Source organism: Mirounga angustirostris, unplaced genomic scaffold (genome assembly GCF_029215605.1).
Source record: "Mirounga angustirostris isolate CCGP_5_RB_7025 unplaced genomic scaffold, mMirAng1.0.hap1 SCAF_16, whole genome shotgun sequence".
Taxonomy (NCBI): Eukaryota; Metazoa; Chordata; class Mammalia; order Carnivora; family Phocidae; genus Mirounga; species Mirounga angustirostris.
The window spans coordinates 44901647-44924100 of NW_026991724.1; the positions used below are offsets into that span (position 1 = coordinate 44901647).

The 22454-nt window shown below is 37.6% G+C and overlaps 1 protein-coding gene and 1 pseudogene across 1 annotated transcript in view; both read left to right on the forward strand.

The window, feature by feature from the left end:
• The window catches only part of LOC135362851 (zinc finger protein 383-like), a 64208-nt gene extending 57237 nt beyond the window's left edge, over positions 1-6971 (forward strand). The window contains exons 3-5 of the mRNA XM_064581361.1: positions 882-1008; positions 1297-1395; positions 4870-6971. Coding sequence (XP_064437431.1) covers positions 882-1008; positions 1297-1395; positions 4870-6356 — 1713 coding nt within the window. The 3' untranslated portion in view covers positions 6357-6971. The remainder of the gene's footprint in view (positions 1-881; positions 1009-1296; positions 1396-4869) is intronic.
• Positions 6972-12001: 5030 nt separating this feature from the next.
• Positions 12002-21765, forward strand: LOC135362853 (zinc finger protein 501-like; annotated as a pseudogene).
• The last annotated feature ends 689 nt before the right edge of the window (positions 21766-22454 follow it).

Genomic DNA, 22454 nt, shown 5'->3' on the forward strand with positions numbered 1-22454 from the left:
TACATATGTCAAATCATCACGTTGTATACCTTAAACATATAGGATCCATTTGTCAATTATACCTCAATAAGCTGAAAAATCTGTTTTAAATAAAAGAATAATGTACTACATGTTGGCTAATTGAATTTAAATAAAATAAAGAAAGAAAGAATAAAAGAATAAAAAACAACAAAAGAGAAAAGGTACATAGGAGATACATATTTGATTCTTTGCTTCTCTAGAAATGTATTACACAGCCATACATTTGTGTGAATTTTGGCTGGATAAATGACTCTAGTCAAGGGTTCATTCTCAGTATTGCAAAATTTGTTACATTTTTAATTTTGTTTTGTTTCTTTATTTCAGGGCACTGTTGAGCAGGGCAATGTGTTTCTATTTTCTGGTACCTTTCACATGACCTGCTTTCTGATTGTTGAAAATGTCAAGATCTTCTTTATATTCTTATTATTCTAAAATTTTATCCTCTGATACACTTCCAAGAGTTTACCAATTATTTATAACTTGATTTTTCAGGGGGGAAAGGGAAGCATAAGTGTACTTCTCTTTACTGAGAATATACTATATACAGTTAGCTGTTTAATTGGATATTCCTCTTAATTAGATTTAGTATGTTTTTAAATGAGAATGGATCTTGGAATTCCCTCATTGTGCACAGGAGTTTTTATCTGCAGGGGTTGGGTTGTGTGAGGCCTGCTCATTGATTAACACTAACTCTAGTTTTCACCCACATCACAGGTATTGAGCCCAACCTGTTTGTGATCCATTTCTCTCCTTTCCTGTAAAACTCTCCTTTACTTCTTCTTTTATGTTTCTCATCTCTCCTTCTACCTTGAAGTCATTTATTTTCATTACACGAGTATAACTCAGGATTTTTGTTTCAGGGATTTGTGCTATTCAGGGATGTGTCTATAGACTTTTCTCAGGAAGAGTGGGAATGCCTGGACTCAACTCAAAGGAATTTGTACAAATATGTAATGTTGGAGAATTATAGCAACCTGGTCTCAGTCGGTAAGTATACCTTTCTCTAAAAACTCTAGAGCCCTTTGGAATATATGCTTCCCCTGAGAAGATTTTCTCAACTCCTTTCATATATCCTATGCGTTTCTTCTCCCTATTCCTAAAGACATGCTTGAGCTTTGTAGAGTTGGGACTGTGTAGCTTCATTGGGCCTAAGGCCAAAACTCCACCTTCTCTCCTTTTTTGTGGCCCTGCCAATTTATTTGCTGATCATAGGATAGGCTTTGTGTCCTGGGACACCTACAACATAAAAAGTCTCCTTTCTTCTCTTATGAGTAGGTCTTTGCATTCCCAAGCCAGATGTGATCTCTTTATTGGAGCAAGGGAAGGAGCCTTGGAGTGTTTTTGACAGTGAGCTGACAAGAGGCCTGTACCTAGGTAAGTGATTGATGATTATACAAAGGAAGAGGAATGTAGGATATAAACCAGCTGCTCAGTAAGGAGATCACATCTTTGCGATGTTTGGAGGAATCTCCCCTCAAAGGCCTACAACTATTAAGAAAAGTAAACTCATCATGAACTTCCAAATGCCCACACCTTCACCTTCAACCTTTTTCATGTATGCATGAGTCTTTAATGACCTTCTTGTTTTCTGGCACAAAAATATGTTTCAGTCTCATCTTGTATTTTTCTTTCCCCAACTTGGAATTAGCCAGCTCATTAAGAAGCCTTATTTTCTCGGGGTGCCTGGGTGGCTCAGTCGTTAAGCGTCTGCCTTCGGCTCAGGTCATGATCCCAGGGTCCTGGGATCGAGCCCCGCATCGGGCTCCCTGCTCTGCGGGAGGCCTGCTTCTCCCTCTCCCACTCCGCCTGCTTGTGTTCCCTCTCTCGCTGTGTCTCTCTCTGTCAAATAAATAAATAAAATCTTAAAAAAAAAAAAAAAGAAGCCTATTTTCTCTTAATAGGGAATGGTGTTCATTGACCAATATCAGTGTTCAGTGCACTCATTGCTACTGGATTTTCATTGCTTTTATATCTATTAAGTACAAAGAGACAGGGAACATATATTTTATAAGTGAATCATACTAATAACTGTAATTGAAGTCCAAAAGACAAGATTCTGTCTCACTTTTCTACATCTCAGTTTTGTAACTTTTTCTTGAACAGTGGAAAACCCTATTTCCCACAACACGAGTATATTTGTTCAAGCCTTCTGTTCCAAATGCCACAGAATACTTTCAAAATTAGAATACCAGCACAACTACTGACTGAAAAACCTACCTGAAGTCATGTTCAAGATTTATTACAGTTTCCTTTTCCTTTTTCCCTTAGAATAGGTTACACCAAGGATTTCCAGAGTACAGTTCATAAAGTTGCTAGATTAATTCTTTTTTGTGCATTTTCAACTTAATATACCTATCTTTTTTTAAAGTCATATTAAGTATTATGACCTATTTTTTTAAAGATTTTATTTTATTTATTTGACAGAGAGATAGAGAGAGAGCACAATAGGCAAAGTGGCAGGCAGAGGGAGAAGGGGAAGCAGGCTCTCTGCTGAGCAGGGAGCCCAATGTGGGGTTAGATCCCAGGACTCTGGGATCATGACCTGAGCCGAAGCTAGCTTGCTTAACCAACTGAGCCACCCAGGTGCCCTTAATACACCATTTATCTTAACTGTTAAGTTTAGATTATTTTTAGTTTAGAATTGGAATATATAAAACATTTATATGCTTTAAAAGTCAATATAAAAATATACTTAGAGAAGTTATGTTTGCAACCCTATCTGCTTCATTCATTGCCATCCTCACTCTAGGTATTTGGTGGTAGGGGGAGGGGGTTGGTTGAGGTAGTCTGATTAATCCTTTCTGCCTTTATTTTTTCAGAAATAGAGCATGTTCACATTTATATTCCCAATTCTCCTTCCCTCTTGTACATAGGATAGTATTCTCTCTGCACTCTTTTTTTTTTTTTTTTAAAGATTTTATTTATTTATTTGACAGAGAGAGACACAGTGAGAGAGGGAACAAAGGCAGGGGGGAGTGGGAGAGGGAGAAGCAGACTTCCCGCGGAGCAGGGAGCCCAGTGCGGGGCTCGATCCCAGGACCCCGGGATCATGACCGGGGCCGAAGGCCGACGCTTAACAACTGAGCCACCCAAGCGCGCTCTCTGCACTCTTTTTTACTGTCCTGTTTTTTTTTCTTTTTTGATTGAGAGAGAGAGAGAGCGCATGCGCGTGTGCACATGCAAGTGGGGGGAGGGGCAGAGGGAGAGAGAAAATCTTAAGCAGGCTCCACTCAATGTGGAGCCTGATGCTGGGCTCCATTTCATAACCCTAAGATTGTGACCTAAGCCGAAATCGAGTCGGATGCTCAACTGAGCTACCCAGGCACCCCGTTCTGGTTTTCTCTTAATAATTATTAACAAGTTGTTGTGGAAATCATTCCATATAGATACGTTGGCAAAAACAAAAAAGATGTATAAAATTGACTTAATCTTTCTTGGTGTTATGTGTTGATTTTTGCCATATCTCATTAATTATTGGAATTGTTAATAGTAAAGTTTCCAAGCAGACAGTCACAAAATTTGTAAGTATTTTCAGTTTTGTTTCTTGCTTTTCTGTGCTTGCAATTTTGATACTCCTTTTAGTCTTATTGCTGTGGCTGCACTGTTCAGGAAGTGTTCAATAGAAATAGCACTACTATGTGTTTTCATCTTTTTTCATGATTTTTATGGGCATGACTTTTTCTTCTTTTTAAAAAAAAATTTTTTTTTAAAGATTTTATTTATTTATTTGAGAGAGAGAGAATGAGAGAGAGCATATGAGAGGGGTTAGGGTCAGAGGGAGAAGCAGACTCTCTGCCAAGCAGGGAGCCCGATGCGGGACTCGATCCAGGGACTCCAGGATCATGACCTGAGCCGAAGGCAGTCGCTTAACCAACTGAGCCACCCAGGCACCCTAAAATTTTTTTTTAGTTTTGGAATAATTTTATATTTACCAAAAAAGTTGCAAAAATAGTATAGAGAGTTCCTATATTCCTCACCTAATATCAATTTCCTCTACATTTTTGTGGCATATTTGAATTTACCTCATCCCCATCATTTTAATTCCCTCCAACATAGTATATCTGTCATAAACTTCATGATTTATCCTTTCTTTGTTTTGCTTAATGTGAGCCCTTATGTATATATCTTCATATATCCCCTTTCTTTTATAAATGGTAGCAGCATATACATACAGTTTACTCCTACCTTGTTCTTCTACTTTAAAAAGTCATGAAGATCATTCAATAGGAATATATAGATACTTCTCATTTCTTTATTAAGTTACTTAGAACTCTATTGTGTGCATTTACGATACTGAGTTCAAGTAGTATTAAGTTGGTGGCTATTTGGGTTTGTTATAGTCATTTGCTCTTACACAAATAGTTCTGTAGTGGATAACCTTCTGCATAAATCTCTTCAGATTCTTTCCAGAAAGTATAGTTTGGGTTCCTAGAATTAGGATTGCTTGCTCAAGGGATAAATACTTATATAATTTTGCTAGAAACTGGCAAATATCCCCGTATGGTAGTTGTACCATTTTTATTTGCTACACTGAATGTGTGAAAGAGGTTACTTGCCTATAGCCTTCTAACAGATTAGGTTATCAGATTTTTGGGTTTTTGCCGAAGTATACTTTGAATTTATTCCAAAATTTAAGAATCATTGACTTCGTCTTTTTCTGATCCCCTTCCCCCATGTCTTTCTATGTCTCTTTTCAATTTCTATACTTTATCTCTCAAATTGCACCACCATATAAGAACTGTAAATCCTATTTACATTATAAACATTGATGTCAATGTAATTCTGCCTTTTCTAAGTTTTGTGTCTTCTCCCTCCCAAAAAAGTGAATGTTTTTGTGTTTTCTTTCAGAATATAAATCTAGGTGTGAGAACAAGAAATTATCTCTGAAAAAGGGTAACTATAAAATAGATTCATCCCAGTGGGTTATAATGGAAGGATTTACAAAGCATGGACTTAAACAGGGATCTCAGGAAAGACATTTTAGCCAAATCTCATGTACCTCTGAAGACATATCCCCTTTCATTCAGCAAACATCTCTCCCTCTACATCGAACATTTAATACCAAAGAGAAATCTTATGAATGCCAAAAACATAAAAATGCCTATGGACAGGACTCAAAACTTACTACACATCAAGAAGGTCATAATGGTGAGAAATTCTATGACTATAAGGAATATGGGAACACCCTTAGTAGAACTTCAAAACTTAGTTCATATCATTCAGTGCATATTGGTATGAGACCCTATGAATGTGAGGAATGTAGGAGGTCTTTGAATAGTGACTCGGACTTTATGCAACATCAGATAAATTTTACTAGGGAGAAATCTAATGAATTTAGGAAAAGTGGGAAGGCCTTTACTAATGCCTCACAGTTTTTTCTACATCATAGCATTCATACAAGTGAGAAACACTTTAAATGTAAGGAGTGTGTTAGAGAATTTAGTAATGGTACAGCCCTTATTCGTCATCAGAGGATTCATACTGGTGAAAAACCTTATGAGTGTAATGAGTGTGGGAAGGCTTTTAGCACTATTTCAATATTTAGAGTACATCAGAGGATTCACACAGGTGAGAAACCCAATGAATGTAAAGAATGTGGAAAAGCCTTTCGTCATTCCTCATACCTTACTCAACACCAAAGAATTCATACCGGTGAGAAACCTTATAAATGTAAGTATTGTGTTAGAGCATTTAGTAATGTTTCGGCCTTTATTCGGCATCAGAGGATTCATACTGGTGAGAAACCCTACAAATGTAAGGAATGTGGAAGAGCCTTTAGTACTGGCTCAATCCTTACAGCACATCAGAGAATTCACTCAGGTGAGAAACCCTATTTATGTAAGGAATGTGGGAAGGCCTTTCGTCAGTCTTCAGACCTTACTCAACATCACAGAATTCATACTGGTGAGAAACCCTATGAGTGTAAGGAATGTGGAAGGGCCTTTCGTCGTTCATCAGAACTTTCTCGACACAAGTTAATTCATGCTGATGAGAAATTGTATGAATGTAAGGAATGTGGAAAGATATTGAGTAGAGATTCAATACTTATACAACATCAGAAAATTCACACTGGTGAGAAAGCCTGGGAATGTAATGAATGTGGAAGAGTTTTTACTTGTGCAACATACCTGACCCGGCATCAGCGAATTCATACTGGTAATAAACCATATACTTGTAACAAATGTGGAAAAGCCTTTCTTCGTTCTTCAGACCTTATTCTGCATCAAAGAATTCATACTGGTGAGAAACCCTATGAGTGTAAGGAATGTGGGAAGGCTTTTGCAAGAGGCTCAAATCTTAATCGCCATCAAAAAGTTCATAATGGTAAGAAATAGTATGAAAGTAAGCTTTGTAAGACCTTTAAGCATGTCTTTCAGGTAACATGACATGAAAGAGAAATCTTAGAAATGTAATAGGAGAAATCCTAAAATTTATTGGTAAGAAAATATAGAAATATAATTAATATGAGAATGCCTTATGTGTTTCACAGCTTAACTACCATAAGAATAAAATGAATATTGGAAGTTCTCTATCAATAGCTCATTCCTTTCTAAATTTTAAAAACTTTCTAATCATGAGTGGAGAAAAGTGAAAAATCTTTTTTGTTGCATTTTTCATACTTTAAAATACTTTAAATCCACTTTATTTTTTATATAGCTGTAAGTAGTTCGGTTTATGCATAGCTAAAATACTATATTATTATGTTGTACATTAAATTTTTGAATTTATTTTGTTCTCACCAAAACTCTTATTACAGCACAACTTATTCAGTAACTATTTTCTGAAGCTATTTATGCACAGTTTTGGACATTTTATATTTTTAATGTTATAAGCTTGGATATAATGAGTCTTTTTATACCCCGACATCCAATTTGGAAACTCTTTACTTGATCTTTTTATAATAAATTTATACCTGCATATCTTTGCATCTGTACCATTTTATTTATTTATTTATTTATTTTTAAAGATTTTATTTATTTATTTGACAGAGAGAGAGACAGTGAGAGAGGGAACACAAGCAGGGGGAGCGCGAGAGGGAGAAGCAGGCTTCCCGCCGAGCAGGGAGCCCGATGTAGGGCTCAATCCCAGGACCCTAAGATCATGACCTGAGCTGAAGGCAGATGCTTAATGACTGAGCCACCCAGGCGCCCCTGTACTGTTTTATTTAAAATATCATTACTTTAAGGGGTGCCTGACTGGCTCAGTCAGAGGAGCATGCAACTCTTGATCTCGGGGTTGTGAGTTTGAGCCCCCATGTTGGGTGAAGATGTTACTTAAAAATAAAATCTTTTAAAAATAAAATATCATTACTTTAAGATATATATTTTAATATTGGTAAAGTGATTATTTGTATATATAAATTAATATTTTTATTTCATAAATGTGATATTTTATTGTAATAATTTTCTCTAAATTTTTTAATTCTACAAAGAAGCCAATAAAGTTAGCTTTCATCCCCCAAAGGGGCTATAACTATGGTCAAATTGTTGGAACAAATCCTTTTATAATTTTTTAAAGCAAATGTAATCATATTATTCAAATTGTCTCATAAATTGTCTTCTTAATGACAAGATATGTCATATAGGACATTCCATGTGATTAAGTGCATTAATAATGTTAATATATATGACTGTACCATTATTTTTACCAAACATCTATGGTCAAATAATATGACTGACTCCACTTTTTTTGTTTGTAAGGAATGCCATGTTTAGCATCCTACTTGGCACACTGTACTTGGTTGTCTTCTCTTCATTGTTTTTGAAATCTCTACATACCTTTTGACATGTACATATTTTAAACATGACAGATTAAACTGGCTTCCTTTTTGACCATACTGTACTATGCCATTTTTCTCTCCTTCCCTCCATGTTACTTATCCTTGTGGAGTTTTTCCTAATGATTTTGCCCAAATATAATGTAGGGACATTTAATTTTTTAAAAAATAATTCATTTCCATTTCAACATATTTATATTAAAAACACATTCCTATATGTTATTATAGTTTATGTGAAATGGCATGGCTATATTCACTAGTATATGTGGGTTTGGTAAGGATCAAATGAGTTAATTTACACAAATGCTTATAATTAAGACTTTAACATGCTCAGTAAATATAATCCATTATCAAAATTATTTTTTTCCTTTGTCTATTTTATTATTTATGGAATGGCTCTTAACTATGGTGTATATTTTATTTAATATCAGAAATTTAATATTGGAGAAGAATGTTAAGCCTCTAGTGAATATAGCAAAGTCATCATCATTCATTCCTTCTTGGGCGTGAGATGATCCATCCTGAAGAAAAAAAACATAAGAATATAATGAATAATGCCTTTATTCGTATCTAACCTTGTATGTTGAATCCTAAAATTTATGTCAGCATGCAACATTATTGAGAATATTATTGCCCACATTATCTGACTGATTAAAAAATAATATTGGATTGTAGGAACATCTGACTCTTGATCCAATGCATGTTTAAGCCAACATTTGTCTAAGGATGAAATATGAACAAACTGCAATTTTTTGAACATAAAGGTTGCTGAGTATCCTACGCAGCAAAACCTGTGGGAGGTGGGCAGAATTACTCACAGAACTTATAACTCTAAATCCAGACATGTAAAAAAATAAAAATAAAAAAATAAATCCAGACATGTATTACAATAATTAATACTTGAAATCTGGCCCTGGTGCTACAGGGATGTAGAGGAAGCTTCCATGTATCTGGGACTCAGACTGCCTCTAGAGTGGGGTTTAGCTTGGCTAGTGCTGGTGTCTCTGTGGAGGTATGATACAGGTGGATCTGAGAAGTTTGGAACAACTACGAACTAGAATCAACAGCTTCTACTGGGAACTATGGCCACTAATAGGGCTTATCACTTTTCTGTTGCTGCATAACAAATTGCCACAAGTTTGGCAGCTTAAAGCAATACACAATTATTATCTCAAAGTTTTCATGGGTACATGTGAGGGCCTGGCTTAGCTGGGTCCTTTGCTCAGCGTCTTACAAGGTGGCAATTGAGGTGTCAGTTGGAGATGGTGTCTCACCGAAGGCCCAGGGTCATCCTCCAAATTTACATGTTTGTTGGCAGAATTAATTTCCTTGAAGCGATAGTAATGTTGGCTTGTTTCTTCAAGGGCGGCAGAAGACATTTTTACTTCTGTCTCTGACCTATAGATCTTTTAAAAGGCACATCTCTCAGAATCTGCCCATTCAGGATAATCTCCCTTTTGACCCACTTAAACTGTTTAGGGACCTTGATTATATCTGCCAAAATCCTTCACCTTTGCCATATAACTTAACATAATTATGGAAATGATATACCATCATACCATCATTTTTGCCACATTTTATTCATTAGAAGCAGCGTATGGAGGTGTTAGGGTTGAAGTATGGAGATAAGATACTACTTCAGTGGCCTCATTGCTTGTTTTTGAGGCAAGGGGAAAGCAACCATCTTTTCCTTCGTGAAAGTGGGAATACAGCACACAAAACAACAATTTTTGTTACTGGGTCCCTTGGTTCTTGTCCCAGATGCACCAAAGAATTGGGAAACCTGAGACCAGAATGGGGAGATAGAGTTTATTGAGTAGATAAGTGTAGAACACTCAAGAGAGAAAGCGAGCTAGTCCCGGAGCAAGAGTGGCAATGGCCCCGAGAAACTCTAGCTGCATCCTTTTAAGCCTGTTTTCTGCATAGGTAAATTTGGCTTTGATTGACAGCTGGTGGTTATAGAACATTCTGGCTTCTGTGCATGTGCCTACCCATGATGCAGTCTGTCATAATTGTATTTATTTACAAATGTATGAGTTTCTAGTGAGCTTTTGCTGTGAACTTAAAGTTACTTAACGGAAAGTTGCACCTTTTGTGCTCATGCTCAGTTCTTGGACGTCCCCTTGTGGCTTTTGAGCCAGCTCTGTGGCTAGGCCTTTCCTGTTTTGTTAGCCTTTGGTGGTGGCTCTGAAGGTGTGGCTGTTAACTCTTGGGGGTGGCTCCGAGGGTCTGCCCAGCATCTGCTTAATCCCTCCTTGCTCATGCCTAACCAACTGCCTAACAGTTTTAAGTAATTCTTATCTCAAAGACAGTCCCACTTTTCATCATCTTTGACATCTTTACTCTTCAGTGTCCAATACATTAACCAGTAGACACATGTAGTTACTTAAATTTAGATTTAAAGTAATAAAATTTAAAATTCATTTTCTCTGTCTCATAGGCACGTTTCAAGTGCTCAACAGCTGCATGCAGCCAGTGGCCATTGTATTGGGCAGCATATTATAGAACATTTCTGTTGTTGCAAGAAATTATACCGCACAGTCCTATGACATAAATGACCTTTCAGTTATTGAATTATAGGAGAAAACTTGGTGTTCATTGGCTCTGTTGCATACCCTGCAGTGATATCCACAGACAGAGTTGGCACCAGTTATTTTGTGGCTTCATCTAGATCCAGGAGAAAAAAAGTTCTATTTTATCACCCTTTTGCACATTAAACTATGATGAGAAACCAATCTGAAGTTGCCTTGGTAGAAAATTAACATAGAGAAGTCAACAAACCCATGTCCAAATATTCTTTTTTTAATTTTTAAAAATATTTTATTTTTGCGAGAGAGAGAGCATGAGGGGGGGGATGGAGCGCAGAGGAAGAATCAGACTCCCCACCGAGTGGATGTGAACTCTGGGATCATGACCTGAGCCGAAGGCAGACTCTTAACCGACTGAGCCACCTAGGTGCCCTCATGTACAAATATTCTTAAAAAATAGAAGATCCAATAGAAAAAAAAAAAAACTGCTTTTATGGTAGTCACAAAAAAAAAAGCTATCAAGAAATAAAATTAAATAGAAATGTCCATAATCATTATGGAAAAATACTAATCCCTCCTTGCTCATGCCTAACCAACTGCCTAACACTTTTTAAGTGTGGAAAATAAAAATTTTCCAAAGCAATCGGGAAATGAAAAAATAAAAGGATATAACATCTGGGATTGCAGTACTGACATCGTTAAAAAATCATAATTCCTTAGGTTATAAATGTGATGCAATCTCAATTAAAAATACCCAGGAATTTTTTTAGATATATGAGATAATTCTAAAGTCTATATGGAAAAATAAAGAAATCAGAATAACCAGTACAATTCTGAAAGAGGAGAAGAATTGGATAATTGGAACCATCAGATATTAAGACATACTATAACTCTATAATAATTAGGAGTATAGCTCTAGCAAAAATATAATAGAACACTAGAACTACTTAAAAGTCCAGCTATAGATCCAAACACATAGGAAAGATAGTATATGATAATGAAGGCATTTTGGATCATTTAATATCCTTTGAATCTTGAGGAGTTGGATGTATTATATGTATATGTTACATATAGGTTTTTCAACAGATGTTTTTAGTAGCCACATGGCAAAGATAGGACAAATTTGTATCCATATTTATTCAAACAGTCTGAAAGCGCCACTCCATAGTTTACTCAAAAACAAAAAGAGAAGATATAGCTTTAAATAGGACTGTTGACTACAGCCTTAAGGAAATAAATTAACATCGGGAACGGGAAAAAGGTGACATCAAGTGGCCTCTGATATGATACATTAAGAAGGACACAATATCACCCATGGAGTATTCTTGTCAAAATATTTAGCCTAGGGGCCCCTGGGTGCCTCGGTCGGTTAAGCGGCTGCCTTCGGCTCAGGCCATGATTCAAGGGTCCTGGGATGGAGCCCCGCGTCGGGCTCCTTGCTCAGCAAAGAGCCTGCTTCTCCCTCTCCCTCTGCCTGCCTGCCGCTCCCCCTGCTTATGCTCTCTCTCTCACCATCTCTGTCTCTGTGTCAAATAAATAAAAATAAATTTTAAAAAATATTTAGCCTGAAGGTCAACAAGACTTATATAATTATCTTTTATTTAGCCTATGCAAAAATTAATCAACCATGGACAAAAATTTTAAATCATTAAAAAGAATCAGTCTTGGGTCGTAATCCGTTTCTAGTCTCTGGTTGTCACTAAACTTTTTTGACTCTGGTTTTCAAAGTCTATAGAACAGAGTAATGATTCCCCAGATGGGATCGAGTGAGCCAAGGGCATTGGCAGCCTTCTGCCACTCAGGCAGTGGTCACTAAGTAACATTAACTTCTGATTAGCAACAGTACTCTGGAGAACACCGACCCATCCCACAGCGCTGGTTCACCAAGGAGGGCAGCTGGCCCTAGGCACAGGCAGCAAGAGCCGCCGTGGCGCTGTCAAGGGTAGAGAGCGCTCAAAGGATTCTGGAGGTTGTAGTTCAGGCCTCGCGAACGCCTCCAAGTCGCGCAGGCGCACATGCCATTTGGTAAAGTGGAATCAGTTTTGTCTTTGGCCTTGTTGAAACCATTGCTTGTGGGGTCTGCTGAGCTCCAATCCCTTCTTCGCACCGGGGCGCCGGACTTCTTGGGGCTGAAAGGCTCACTGGTCCGAATGGGCATAAGCATAACCTTGCGATTGAAGGCCTTATATCCGGTAAGCTTGTGCATTTTTCGCCGCGGAGTTAGCAAGTTGGGCTCAGTTATCAGCGACCTGCACCTTTAACATCTGGAGGTTGATTTACGTGTGGGGGCGACCGGGATTGACCAGCTGTGCTTCCGGGAGCCACCGCCTTCTTGAGGACAGAGGCGCCCTCGGGTCTTTGATATGGGACCTGAATTGGGGCACGTCTCTGGCTCAGGGTCTTGTCTGAGGCGGGCTTTTCTGCTGTAAGTCTAGTCTCCGGAGTCCTGCTCCTGGAGGGACAGAGGAATGCTCAGAGCAAGGTGGTGCGGGGTAGGGGGCATTCGTGCCCGCTTCTCCAGACACTGCCAGCTTCCCAGAGGCCATTCTGCTGCAGCCGGAGCCTTGGTCTCGGGCGGAATTAGTCCATTCTCTCTCCCATCCCTGTCAGTGTATCTGTGTGAAGTGGAGAGAGTTGACAATGGGGAAGCAGGGTAAAGGACTGCCCTTTGAACCGGGTTGTTCTGGGAACCGAGGCCAGCGTTGGTCTGCTAGCTCTGCAGTGTCAGGACTCTGCCCTTTTCCAGAAGGGGAGCCCCGAGGACGACTGCGCTTCGGGCAAGACTGAAAGCCATGACCCGAGGTGATGCTTCCTGAAACACAATGAGCATTTGCCTTCCTTATCCTACCCTTTATTGGGTAAGAACATCTCTTTCAGGACTTCCTGACCATTTCCTTCCATCCCGTCTACTCAGCTGTGTTGCCTAGGGGCCCCTTCCGAATGGCAACAAGTGTTCACGACTTTTTTTCTATAAATCGTTATCTTTTTCCACGTGGGGTCAGGAATGTTGATTGAGCAGAAGTGCACAGGGAGGAAAATGAGGATATTATTTGCTAAATGAATCTGTTTTACCTGGACTATGATGTGATGAGGTCAAGTTGAGCACTTGAGTGGGAGCTCATATCTGGAAAATCATGATCATCACAGACTGTAAGACAAAATGAGAGTTGGTGTTGTTCAGTCTTCATTTGACCTCAGCCTCTTTGTGAATCTTCATCAATTTTCATCAGATTTTTGGCAACTCAGGAACCAGGAACATTTATTACAGTTTAGTGATGCCTGGTTACAGGTTGAATTATACCAGAGCCTAAGTAGTTTGAGAACCTTATTGTTAGAGCCCAGACCGACAGACCTTAAAGGTCTTATTAGTGCCAAATACCAAAATGAGAAGAAAGATTAAGCCAACTAACTGCCTTCAATATTTATACTGGTATTTCCAATTATTCTCATTTTACTATTTGTGGAGGAATCAAGTGTAGTCATTATTCCTTGGCTTCTGTGTGTGTTGGAGTGGTAAATTAGCTTTTCCCCACTAGGGTTATAACATGATTTTTACTTAACTCTATAGTATATATATGTAGTTATTACTATGTAAGTATTAGAGCTGAGCCAAGTAGTATACTAAGCAGACATATTATTTCTAGAGTAATTTTTTTTTCCTGGAGCTAGTTATCTTTTTTTTTTTTAAGATTTTATTTATTTATCTGACAGAGAGACACAACGAGAGAGGGAACACAAGCAGGGGGAGTGGGAGAGGGAGAAGCAGGCTTCCCGCAGAGCAGGGAGCCTGATGTAGGGCTCGATCCCAGGACCCTGGGATCATGACCTGAGCCGAAGGCAGACACTTAATGACTGAGCCACCCAGGCGCCCCTGGAGCTAGTTATCTTTTAAAGTTATTTGCTCAGTTTTCCACATTTGTGTTGCTAACCTATCAAAATGTGTAAACATCACTGTCACATGACTATCAATAATATTTTCCATACTGTCACAATCATCAGTCATTTAGTTCTTCAGTACTTTCTTCTGGTTTCCTTTGTGTTACTGCTCCTGTCTCCATTGGTTATGCTGCAGACTTGCTACACAGCTGTCATCCTGGTACTTTTCTTTCACAGTAACACTGACTCTTTTGTTCTCTTTCTCCTGTGACTCTTATTTCCCATCATCTGGATGCCTAATATACCTCTTGATGGTTTACTCTATAGATTTTATGGAGCACAACCAGTTACTTCCAAGCAAAGATGCATAGAAGCAGGAGGGGAATCTTTTGAACCTTTGCTTGTCTGGACTCTAAACTGGTTCTCAACCAGGAACAATTTTGCTCCTACCCTCACCCCTCCAGGGATATTTGGCAACATCTACAGATACTTTTGGTTGTCAAAGTTGGGAGGAGAGTGCTACCAGCATCTAGTGGAGGTCAGAATTGTTGCTAAACATCCAACAAACAGTGCACTTGACAGCACCCCCCATGACAAAGAATTATTCAGCCCCAAATGTCAACATTGCTAAGGCTGGGAAACTCTCCTCTAAACATGTCTTTATACCATTTTCTTCATTCTAACAGTGATATTTAGAAGTACATTACTTTTCTGATACTTTATATATAACCTCTTTTTTTCTGTCTTAATTTTTTAAAGGATATTCTCTTAATTTCTTTTATTCTCAAATTTTATTCTAAGATATTTTGTAGAGGTGGGTCAACAGTAGGCAGAGGGAATTACCTATTACTGACAATTATATACCAGATGTTATTAGACTAGATGATGGCTTATACTATTTCACATAATAGAGAAACTCTACTTAGCTGGCCTTTGTACATCCCAAACCTGCTTGGATACTGGAAATGTCCCTACTGTGATTGGGTGGTTTGATCTATCTTCAGGAACTGGAATGTTTGAGAACATAAATTAAATCATACTGACATTCAGACCTCCAGACCCAGCCTGTTTGTTCTATCTGTCCTTTCCTATAAACACTCTCTTTATCACCTGTATTTTCACCTTTTTCTTTTCTCCTCCCATTTAAAAGCTTTTGTTTTTATTATAACCTTAATACACAGATTTATTTTTTCAGGGACTGGGGTGATCAAGGATGTGTCTATAGACTTTTCTCAGGAGGAGTGGGGATGCCTGGATTCTGATCAGAGGGATTTGTACAGAAATGTGATTTTGGAAAGCTATAACAACCTGATCTCAGTTGCTAAGCATACCTGTCTCTAAAAATTCAGTCTTCCCTCTGGGATATTTGCTCCTCCCCTTGTGAATTTCTTAGCTCCTTTCAAATATCCTGTATATTCCATTTCCCTGTTGCCAAAGAGAAAGCTTAAGCTCTGTAGAGTTGAATATGTGCAGCTCTACCGGGGCTGAGACTGAAGCTCCATCTAACCTAAATAATGACCTTTCGTCTTTGAAGCTATTCCTAGCTTGTTGAGAGTTGATTTTTATGATTAGATGTTCAATTTTGTCAAATTATTTTCCCTATCTTTAGAAATAATCTTTTTATAATGGCAACCTTGTGTTCCTAGAATAAAATTAACATGGTCATATTGGTTTATTTTATATGACATTGTAGGATAGAGTTTGTTAACATTTTATTCAGATTTTGCATATCTATTTGGTAACTTAGATTGGCCTATAGTTTTCTTTCCTCATACAATTTTTGGTTCATTTTGTTTAAAGACTTTATTAGCTTCATTAAATGAGTGTAGGAGTGTTTCTTCATGTGTATATACATATACATACACGTATATATGTATATACATAGTTGTAGAAAATAATTTCAATGAAAAGTTGCAGGAATCAGAGAACTCCTTTATATCCTTTATCTAGACTCAGCAGTTTTCCAATTTTAATATTTTAACACATTTACTTTATCATTCTTTCTCTCCCCCTCCCCCATCCCTGTCTCTTTCTTTTTTTTTATTAATTTTTTTTTTTTTTTTTTTTTTTTTTTTGAGAGAGAGAGAACACATGAGAGGGGATAGGGTCAGAGGACGAAGCAGACCCCCCGCCGAGCAGGGAGCCCGATGCGGGACTCGATCCCGGGACTCCAGGATCATGACCTGAGCCGAAGGCAGTCGCTCAACCAACTGAGCCACCCAGGCGCCCATCCCTGTCTCTTTCTTGCTCCACACCCACATACACTCATACATATCATTTTTTTCCTGAACCATTTAATAATAGATTGTAAACATCATGGCCTTTTAGTCCTTAATACTTCTTTGTGTACTTCCAAAGAACAAGAATATTCTCTTACATTATTAAAACATCACTAGTAACATTTAAGAAATGTCACATTGGTAAAATATTTTTATTTAATTGACCATTCACATTCCAGTTGTGTCAACTCTCCCAATAATGTCTTTAGGGCATTTTCTCTCCCCATTTAGTACAGGATTCAGTCTGTTTTGGCTTTGCATTTTACTGTCTCTTTACTTTTCTCTTAAGTTGCAAAAGTTTATTAGACTTTCATTGTTTATAATTACATGATCATTTTTTGAAGAATAAAGTCCACTTTTTTTTTTTTTTAAGATTTTATTTATTTGACAGAGAGAGACACAGTGAGAGAGGGAACACAAGCACGGGGAGTGGGAGAGGGAGAAGCAGGCTTCCCGCTGAGCAGGGAGCCCGATGGGGGGCTCGATCCCAGGACTCTGAGATCATGACCTGAGCCGAAGGCAGACGCTTAAGGACTGAGCCACCCAGGTGCCCCTCCACTTTCTTTTTTTAATAGAATGCTCTTCATTTAGCTTTTCTGTATTATCTTATGATTAAGTTCAAGTTATTCTTCTCCTGTCAGGATACCAAATATGTGATATTTTGTCCTCCTCAGGACATCATATCTAAAAGTATATGATTTGCTTCTGCCCCTCATTGATTATGTTAATTTTGATTACCTGTCCCAAATATTGTCCACTTTCTCTATTGTATAGTTTTTATTTTTTCTGCAACTTATCGGTCATCTGTGGGGAGGCACCATGGTAATATTGTATTCCTCATCAAAAGATGAGGCCTCATGGTTTTGTATTTTTTGCAAAGGTTTACAATTAATTAATTATTTTAGTGCCTAAACCACCCAGGTTTGGCAAGTCAGAACCCCTTCCAGGTAGCTCTAGGTCTTTCCAACATGCTGACATAATTTTTTAAGTGCTCACTTACTTTTTGGTACAAAAAGATGTTCAAAAGTCTTTTTCCTTTTAAAAACCCTTTTCAAATATTTTTGGGAAATATGTTGTATTTGTTTGCCAGAGTTGTGAAAGAGAATCTTTTCTATGCTTCTCTCCTGGCTTCCATTGACTTGCTGGCAATCTTTGGCATTCTTTGTCTTTTCCTGCATCACGCTGATCTTTGTCTTCATCTTCACATGTTCTCTGCATGTGTGTGTTTCCAGATTCACTTTACAAGAAGACTAGTCATATTATATTAGAGGCTCATCCTACTCCAGTATGATCTCATCTTAATTTAACTAATTTCCACATAAGGTCACCTTCTGAAGTAGGGGCATGGTAGTGGTGGTGGTAAGGACATCAACATATGGACACAATTCAACCCATAACATTTTCATGCGTATAAAAATTTTGAAACCAAATTGCACAGTCTGAGTAATAATACAGTGAAGACCCATCTTGTTACTCTGTTAGTTTAAGAAATAGAACATTGCAAGTACCTTCTAGGCCCCTTCTGTGCTCAATTACAGTTACTGTTTTTTCTTCACTATGGGGTTTGAAATAAAATTGACTGTGGTACACAGCTTGGTATCTAGTCATGCAAGTTCTCACATCCTGCTTCTTTGTTGGAACTATGGGTTATGATCCACTGGTGCTATACAGGTAGATTTCTGAATTTTGAAATGATCACCAATAGTTCTACTTGGAGTGTACCAAATTGATTATAAAACTAAAATCATGTTTAATTTGTTTTTGGTAGTTTGAGGTTTCTTTTGATTTTGTTTTATAATTATATGGAATATTTCCAAGATTCCAATGGCAAATCCATAAAATAGTGTATATTCAGGGAAGTCTAGTTTTTATCCCAGTCTATTGTACATTGCTCTCCATCTCTCTCTCCAGTGAGTTTACCCTTCCATTTTTTTTCTAAATAAAAGCAATTGTATATATCTTCTTAACCTCCCTTTCTTATTTTCATGGCAGCATGCTATATACAATTTAGTCCACCTTCCTTTTCTCACTTAACAGTATGTCCGGGAGATAACTTCAGGGAGGTATAAGGATTTTCATCCATTCAGGGGTGCCTGGGTGGCTCAGTTGGTTAAACATTTGCCTTCCGCTTGGGTCATGATCTCAGGGTCCTGGGATAGAGCCCCACATCAGGCTTTCTGCTCAGTGGGGAGTCTGCTTCTCCCACTCCCTCTGCTGCTCCCCCTGCTTGTGCTCTCTAACTTGCGCTCCTGCTTGTGCTAACTCCTGCTCTCTTTCTCTCTCAAATAAATGAATAAAATCTTTAAAAAAAGGGTTTTCCTCATTCCTTTTTATAGTTGGAAAATATATTCCACTTAGTAGATGCACCATATTTTTTCAGCCAGTTATCTGAGAATGGACATTTGGGTTGGTTCCAGTAATTGTTATTATAAATTGTGCTTCACTGAATGGCATTGTATGTAAATCTTTTAAAATTTATGTCAGTATATCTTGAGAGTTGAGTCATGTCACTCAGATTGCTAGTTTATAAAAGGGTAAGTAAATATGTAATTTGGTTAGGGAATGCTGAAGCCTCCTCCACAGTGGGTATACCATATTGTCATCCAACTAGTAATGAATGAGAGAACCTGTTTCTCCTTAGCTTCCTGAAAGAATATGTTGTCAAACATTTAGATTTTTGCCATTCTGACGGTTGAAAAATGTTACCTCCTTGTAGTTTTAATTTGTTTCAAAATTTGGAAATTATCCATTTAAAATTTCCTAATCACCTCATCATCCAGTATGACTTCCCATCAATTCATGTGCTTTGTGCATTTATCAAATTCCACCAGTATATTTGATCACTGTATAAATCATTTACATCTCATATACATTAATTTCAAATTAATTCCCCTATTTATACCATAAAAGTTTCGTTTCTTCCAGGGGGGAAAAAGTGAATGTTTTCTATTATGCTTTCTTTCAGAACATGAATCTTGGTGTAAAACCAAGGAATTATCTCTGAAGAAGGAAGTTTATGAAATAGAATCACCCCAGTGGTTTATATTGGGAAGTCTTAAAAAACATGGACTTGAGTGTTCCTGTTACAGAATGACTGGGAATGTAAAAGAAAGACTGACAAAAAACAAGGATCTCATGAGAAAAATTTTAATCAAGTTATTTTCAACTATGAAAATATATACATTTTCAGTCATAACACATCTCCATATCAAAAATCATATATGGAAGAGAAAGACTATGAATGCAAGAACTGTGAGAAAGCTTTTGTACATGACTTACAACTAACTACACATCAGAGAATTGATACTGGCCAGAAGTTCAGGAACCATAAGGAATATGGGAAGGTTATTAGTAGAGGTTCAAAACATACTCAACATCAGATCATGTTCACTGGTGAAAACTGAACATAGGGAATGTGATAGGGCCTTATACTGTATTCATACTAAGGAGAAAATCTATGAAGGTAAAGAATGTGGAAAAGCCTTTGGTACTGGCTTAGTATTTCTATCACATCAGGGAATTTACACGTGTAAGAAACCCTGTCTAGTTAAGGAAGGTGGGATTTTTTTTTTATCATTCCTCAGACCTTACTTATCATCGGAGACTTCATGCGAGTGAGAAACCTTATCAATGTATGTTATGTGGAAAAGCCTATAGTAGTAAATCAGCCATTACTCTGCATCAGAGAATTCACACTGGTGAGAAACCATATATATGTAAGGAGAGTGGAAAAGCCTTTCAAAGCAGTTCAATACTTACAGAACATCAGAGAATTCACACTGGTGAGAAAGCTTATATGTGTAAAGAATGTGACAAAGTCTTTCATTATTCCTCAGATCTTAAAAGGCATCAGAGAACGCATACTGGTGAAAAACCCTATGAATGTAAGGAATGTGGCAAGGCCTTTAAGAGTGCATTGTATTTTTTTTATACATCATAGAATTCATACTGGGGAGAAACCCTATGAATGTAAAAACAGCTAAGGCATTTGGAAGTTGCTCAGCCCTTAACCGACATCAGAGAGTTCATACTGGTGAAAAACCCTATATATGTAAAGATTGTGGAAAGGCCTTTTGTAGCAGCTCCAAACTTACAGAACATCAGAGAATTCACACAGGTGAGAAACCATATGTGTGTAACGAATGTGGAAAGACTTTTTGTAATAGTTCTATACTTACAGAACATCAGAGAATTCACACTGGTGAGAAACCACATGTGTGTAAAGAATGTGGAAAGGCCTTTTATCACCCTTCACGCCTTAGTCAACATTGGGGAATTCATATGGGTAAGAAACCCTACGAATGTAAGCAATGTGGGAAAACCTTTAGTAGTAGCCCTGCCATTATCCGGCATCAGAGGATTCATACTGGTGAGAAATGCTTTGAATGTAAGGAGTGTAAAAAGGCCTTTCATTGTTCCTCAGAACCTTCTCAACATCAGAGAATTCAAAATGGTGAAAAACTTTACGAATGCAAAGAATGTGGGAAGGTTTTTTACGTAGTTCAAATCTTAATATCGGAAAGATCATGCTGGTAAGACGCTCTGAAAATAATCTATGGGAAAGGCATTTAATTATGAATTTCATCTAATTTGAGATAGGACTTCATGCTGGTTAGATCCTATAATTAGTATGAAGAGCCTTTTATTTGTTTTTTACAGCCTAAATTGCCTAAGAATATAGTAAATATCAGAAGATCATCAGAAGTTCACTCCTGAATATCAGGAATTTATGACTGTGAAGGAAGAAAACGAAAACTTTGGTGCATGTCAACCTTAAATATCAGAGGATTTATCAAGGAATAATCCTAGAATTTCATTTTACTTTTCCTAATTTAACTCTAGGTATTTTTGCCTTACTTATATTTACTGGTCATTAAAATTGTTAATTGTGCTTGAGGCGCCTGGGTGGCTCAGTCGTTAAGCGTTAAGGGTCTGCCTTCAGCTCAGGTCATGATCCCAGGGTCCTGCTCCGCAGGAAGCCTGCTTCTCCCTCTCCCACTCCCCCTGCTTGTGTTCCCTCTCTTCTTGTGTCTCTCTCTGTCAAATAAATAAATAAATAAAATCTTTTTTAAAAAAATAAAAAAATAAGGGGCGCCTGGGTGGCTCAGTTGGTTAAGCAACTGCCTTCGGCTCAGGTCATGATCTTGGAGTTCTGGGATCGAGTCCCGCATCGGGCTCCCTGCTCAGCAGGGAGTCTGCTTCTTCCTCTGACCCTCCTCCCTCTCATGCTCTCTGTCTCTCATTCTCTGTTTCTCAAATAAATAAACAAAATCTTAAAAATAAATAAATAAATAAATAAATAAATAAAATTGTTAATTGTCCTTACAGTTCTGGATTGACTTCTTTTTTGCCAGGATTTTGAACCTATCACTACTTATCCTTTCCAGTTGCTTTTCCTGCCATTTTGGTGATATATTCTAATTTATATAAGTTTTTTTTATAAAGTTAAGTTTCAGGGCAACAATTTAAATATCATTCATATGTGTATGTTTATATATGTATATACATATTTATATATCTGTAATTATACCTGTACCTTCTTTGTTATTTTTACTTTTTTTGTATCTTAATACAAATAAAACTGTACTGCCTTTTTTTTTAAACATTATATTTATTTATTTGAGAGAGAGAGAGCACAAGCAGGGGGAGCTGCAGGCTGAGGGAGAGGGAGAAGCAGGCTCCCCACTGAGTAGGGAGCCTGACACAGGGTTCACTCTCAGGACTCTGAGATCATGACCTGAGCCAAAATCAAGAGTCCAATGCTTAACCAAGTGAGCCACCCAGGTGCCCTGTACCTGATCTTTTTTATAGGTAAAATTCCCAAAATTTTGAGGAGCTCCTCCTAGTTTATCTAAACGTCAAGTTTGACATTTAATTTTATGACTCTTGCATAACCTTGATTTTACATTTAAAGGGCAAGACAAAACTTCCGGTAACAAATATGAATATTTGTGTAACATCCTGAATAAATTG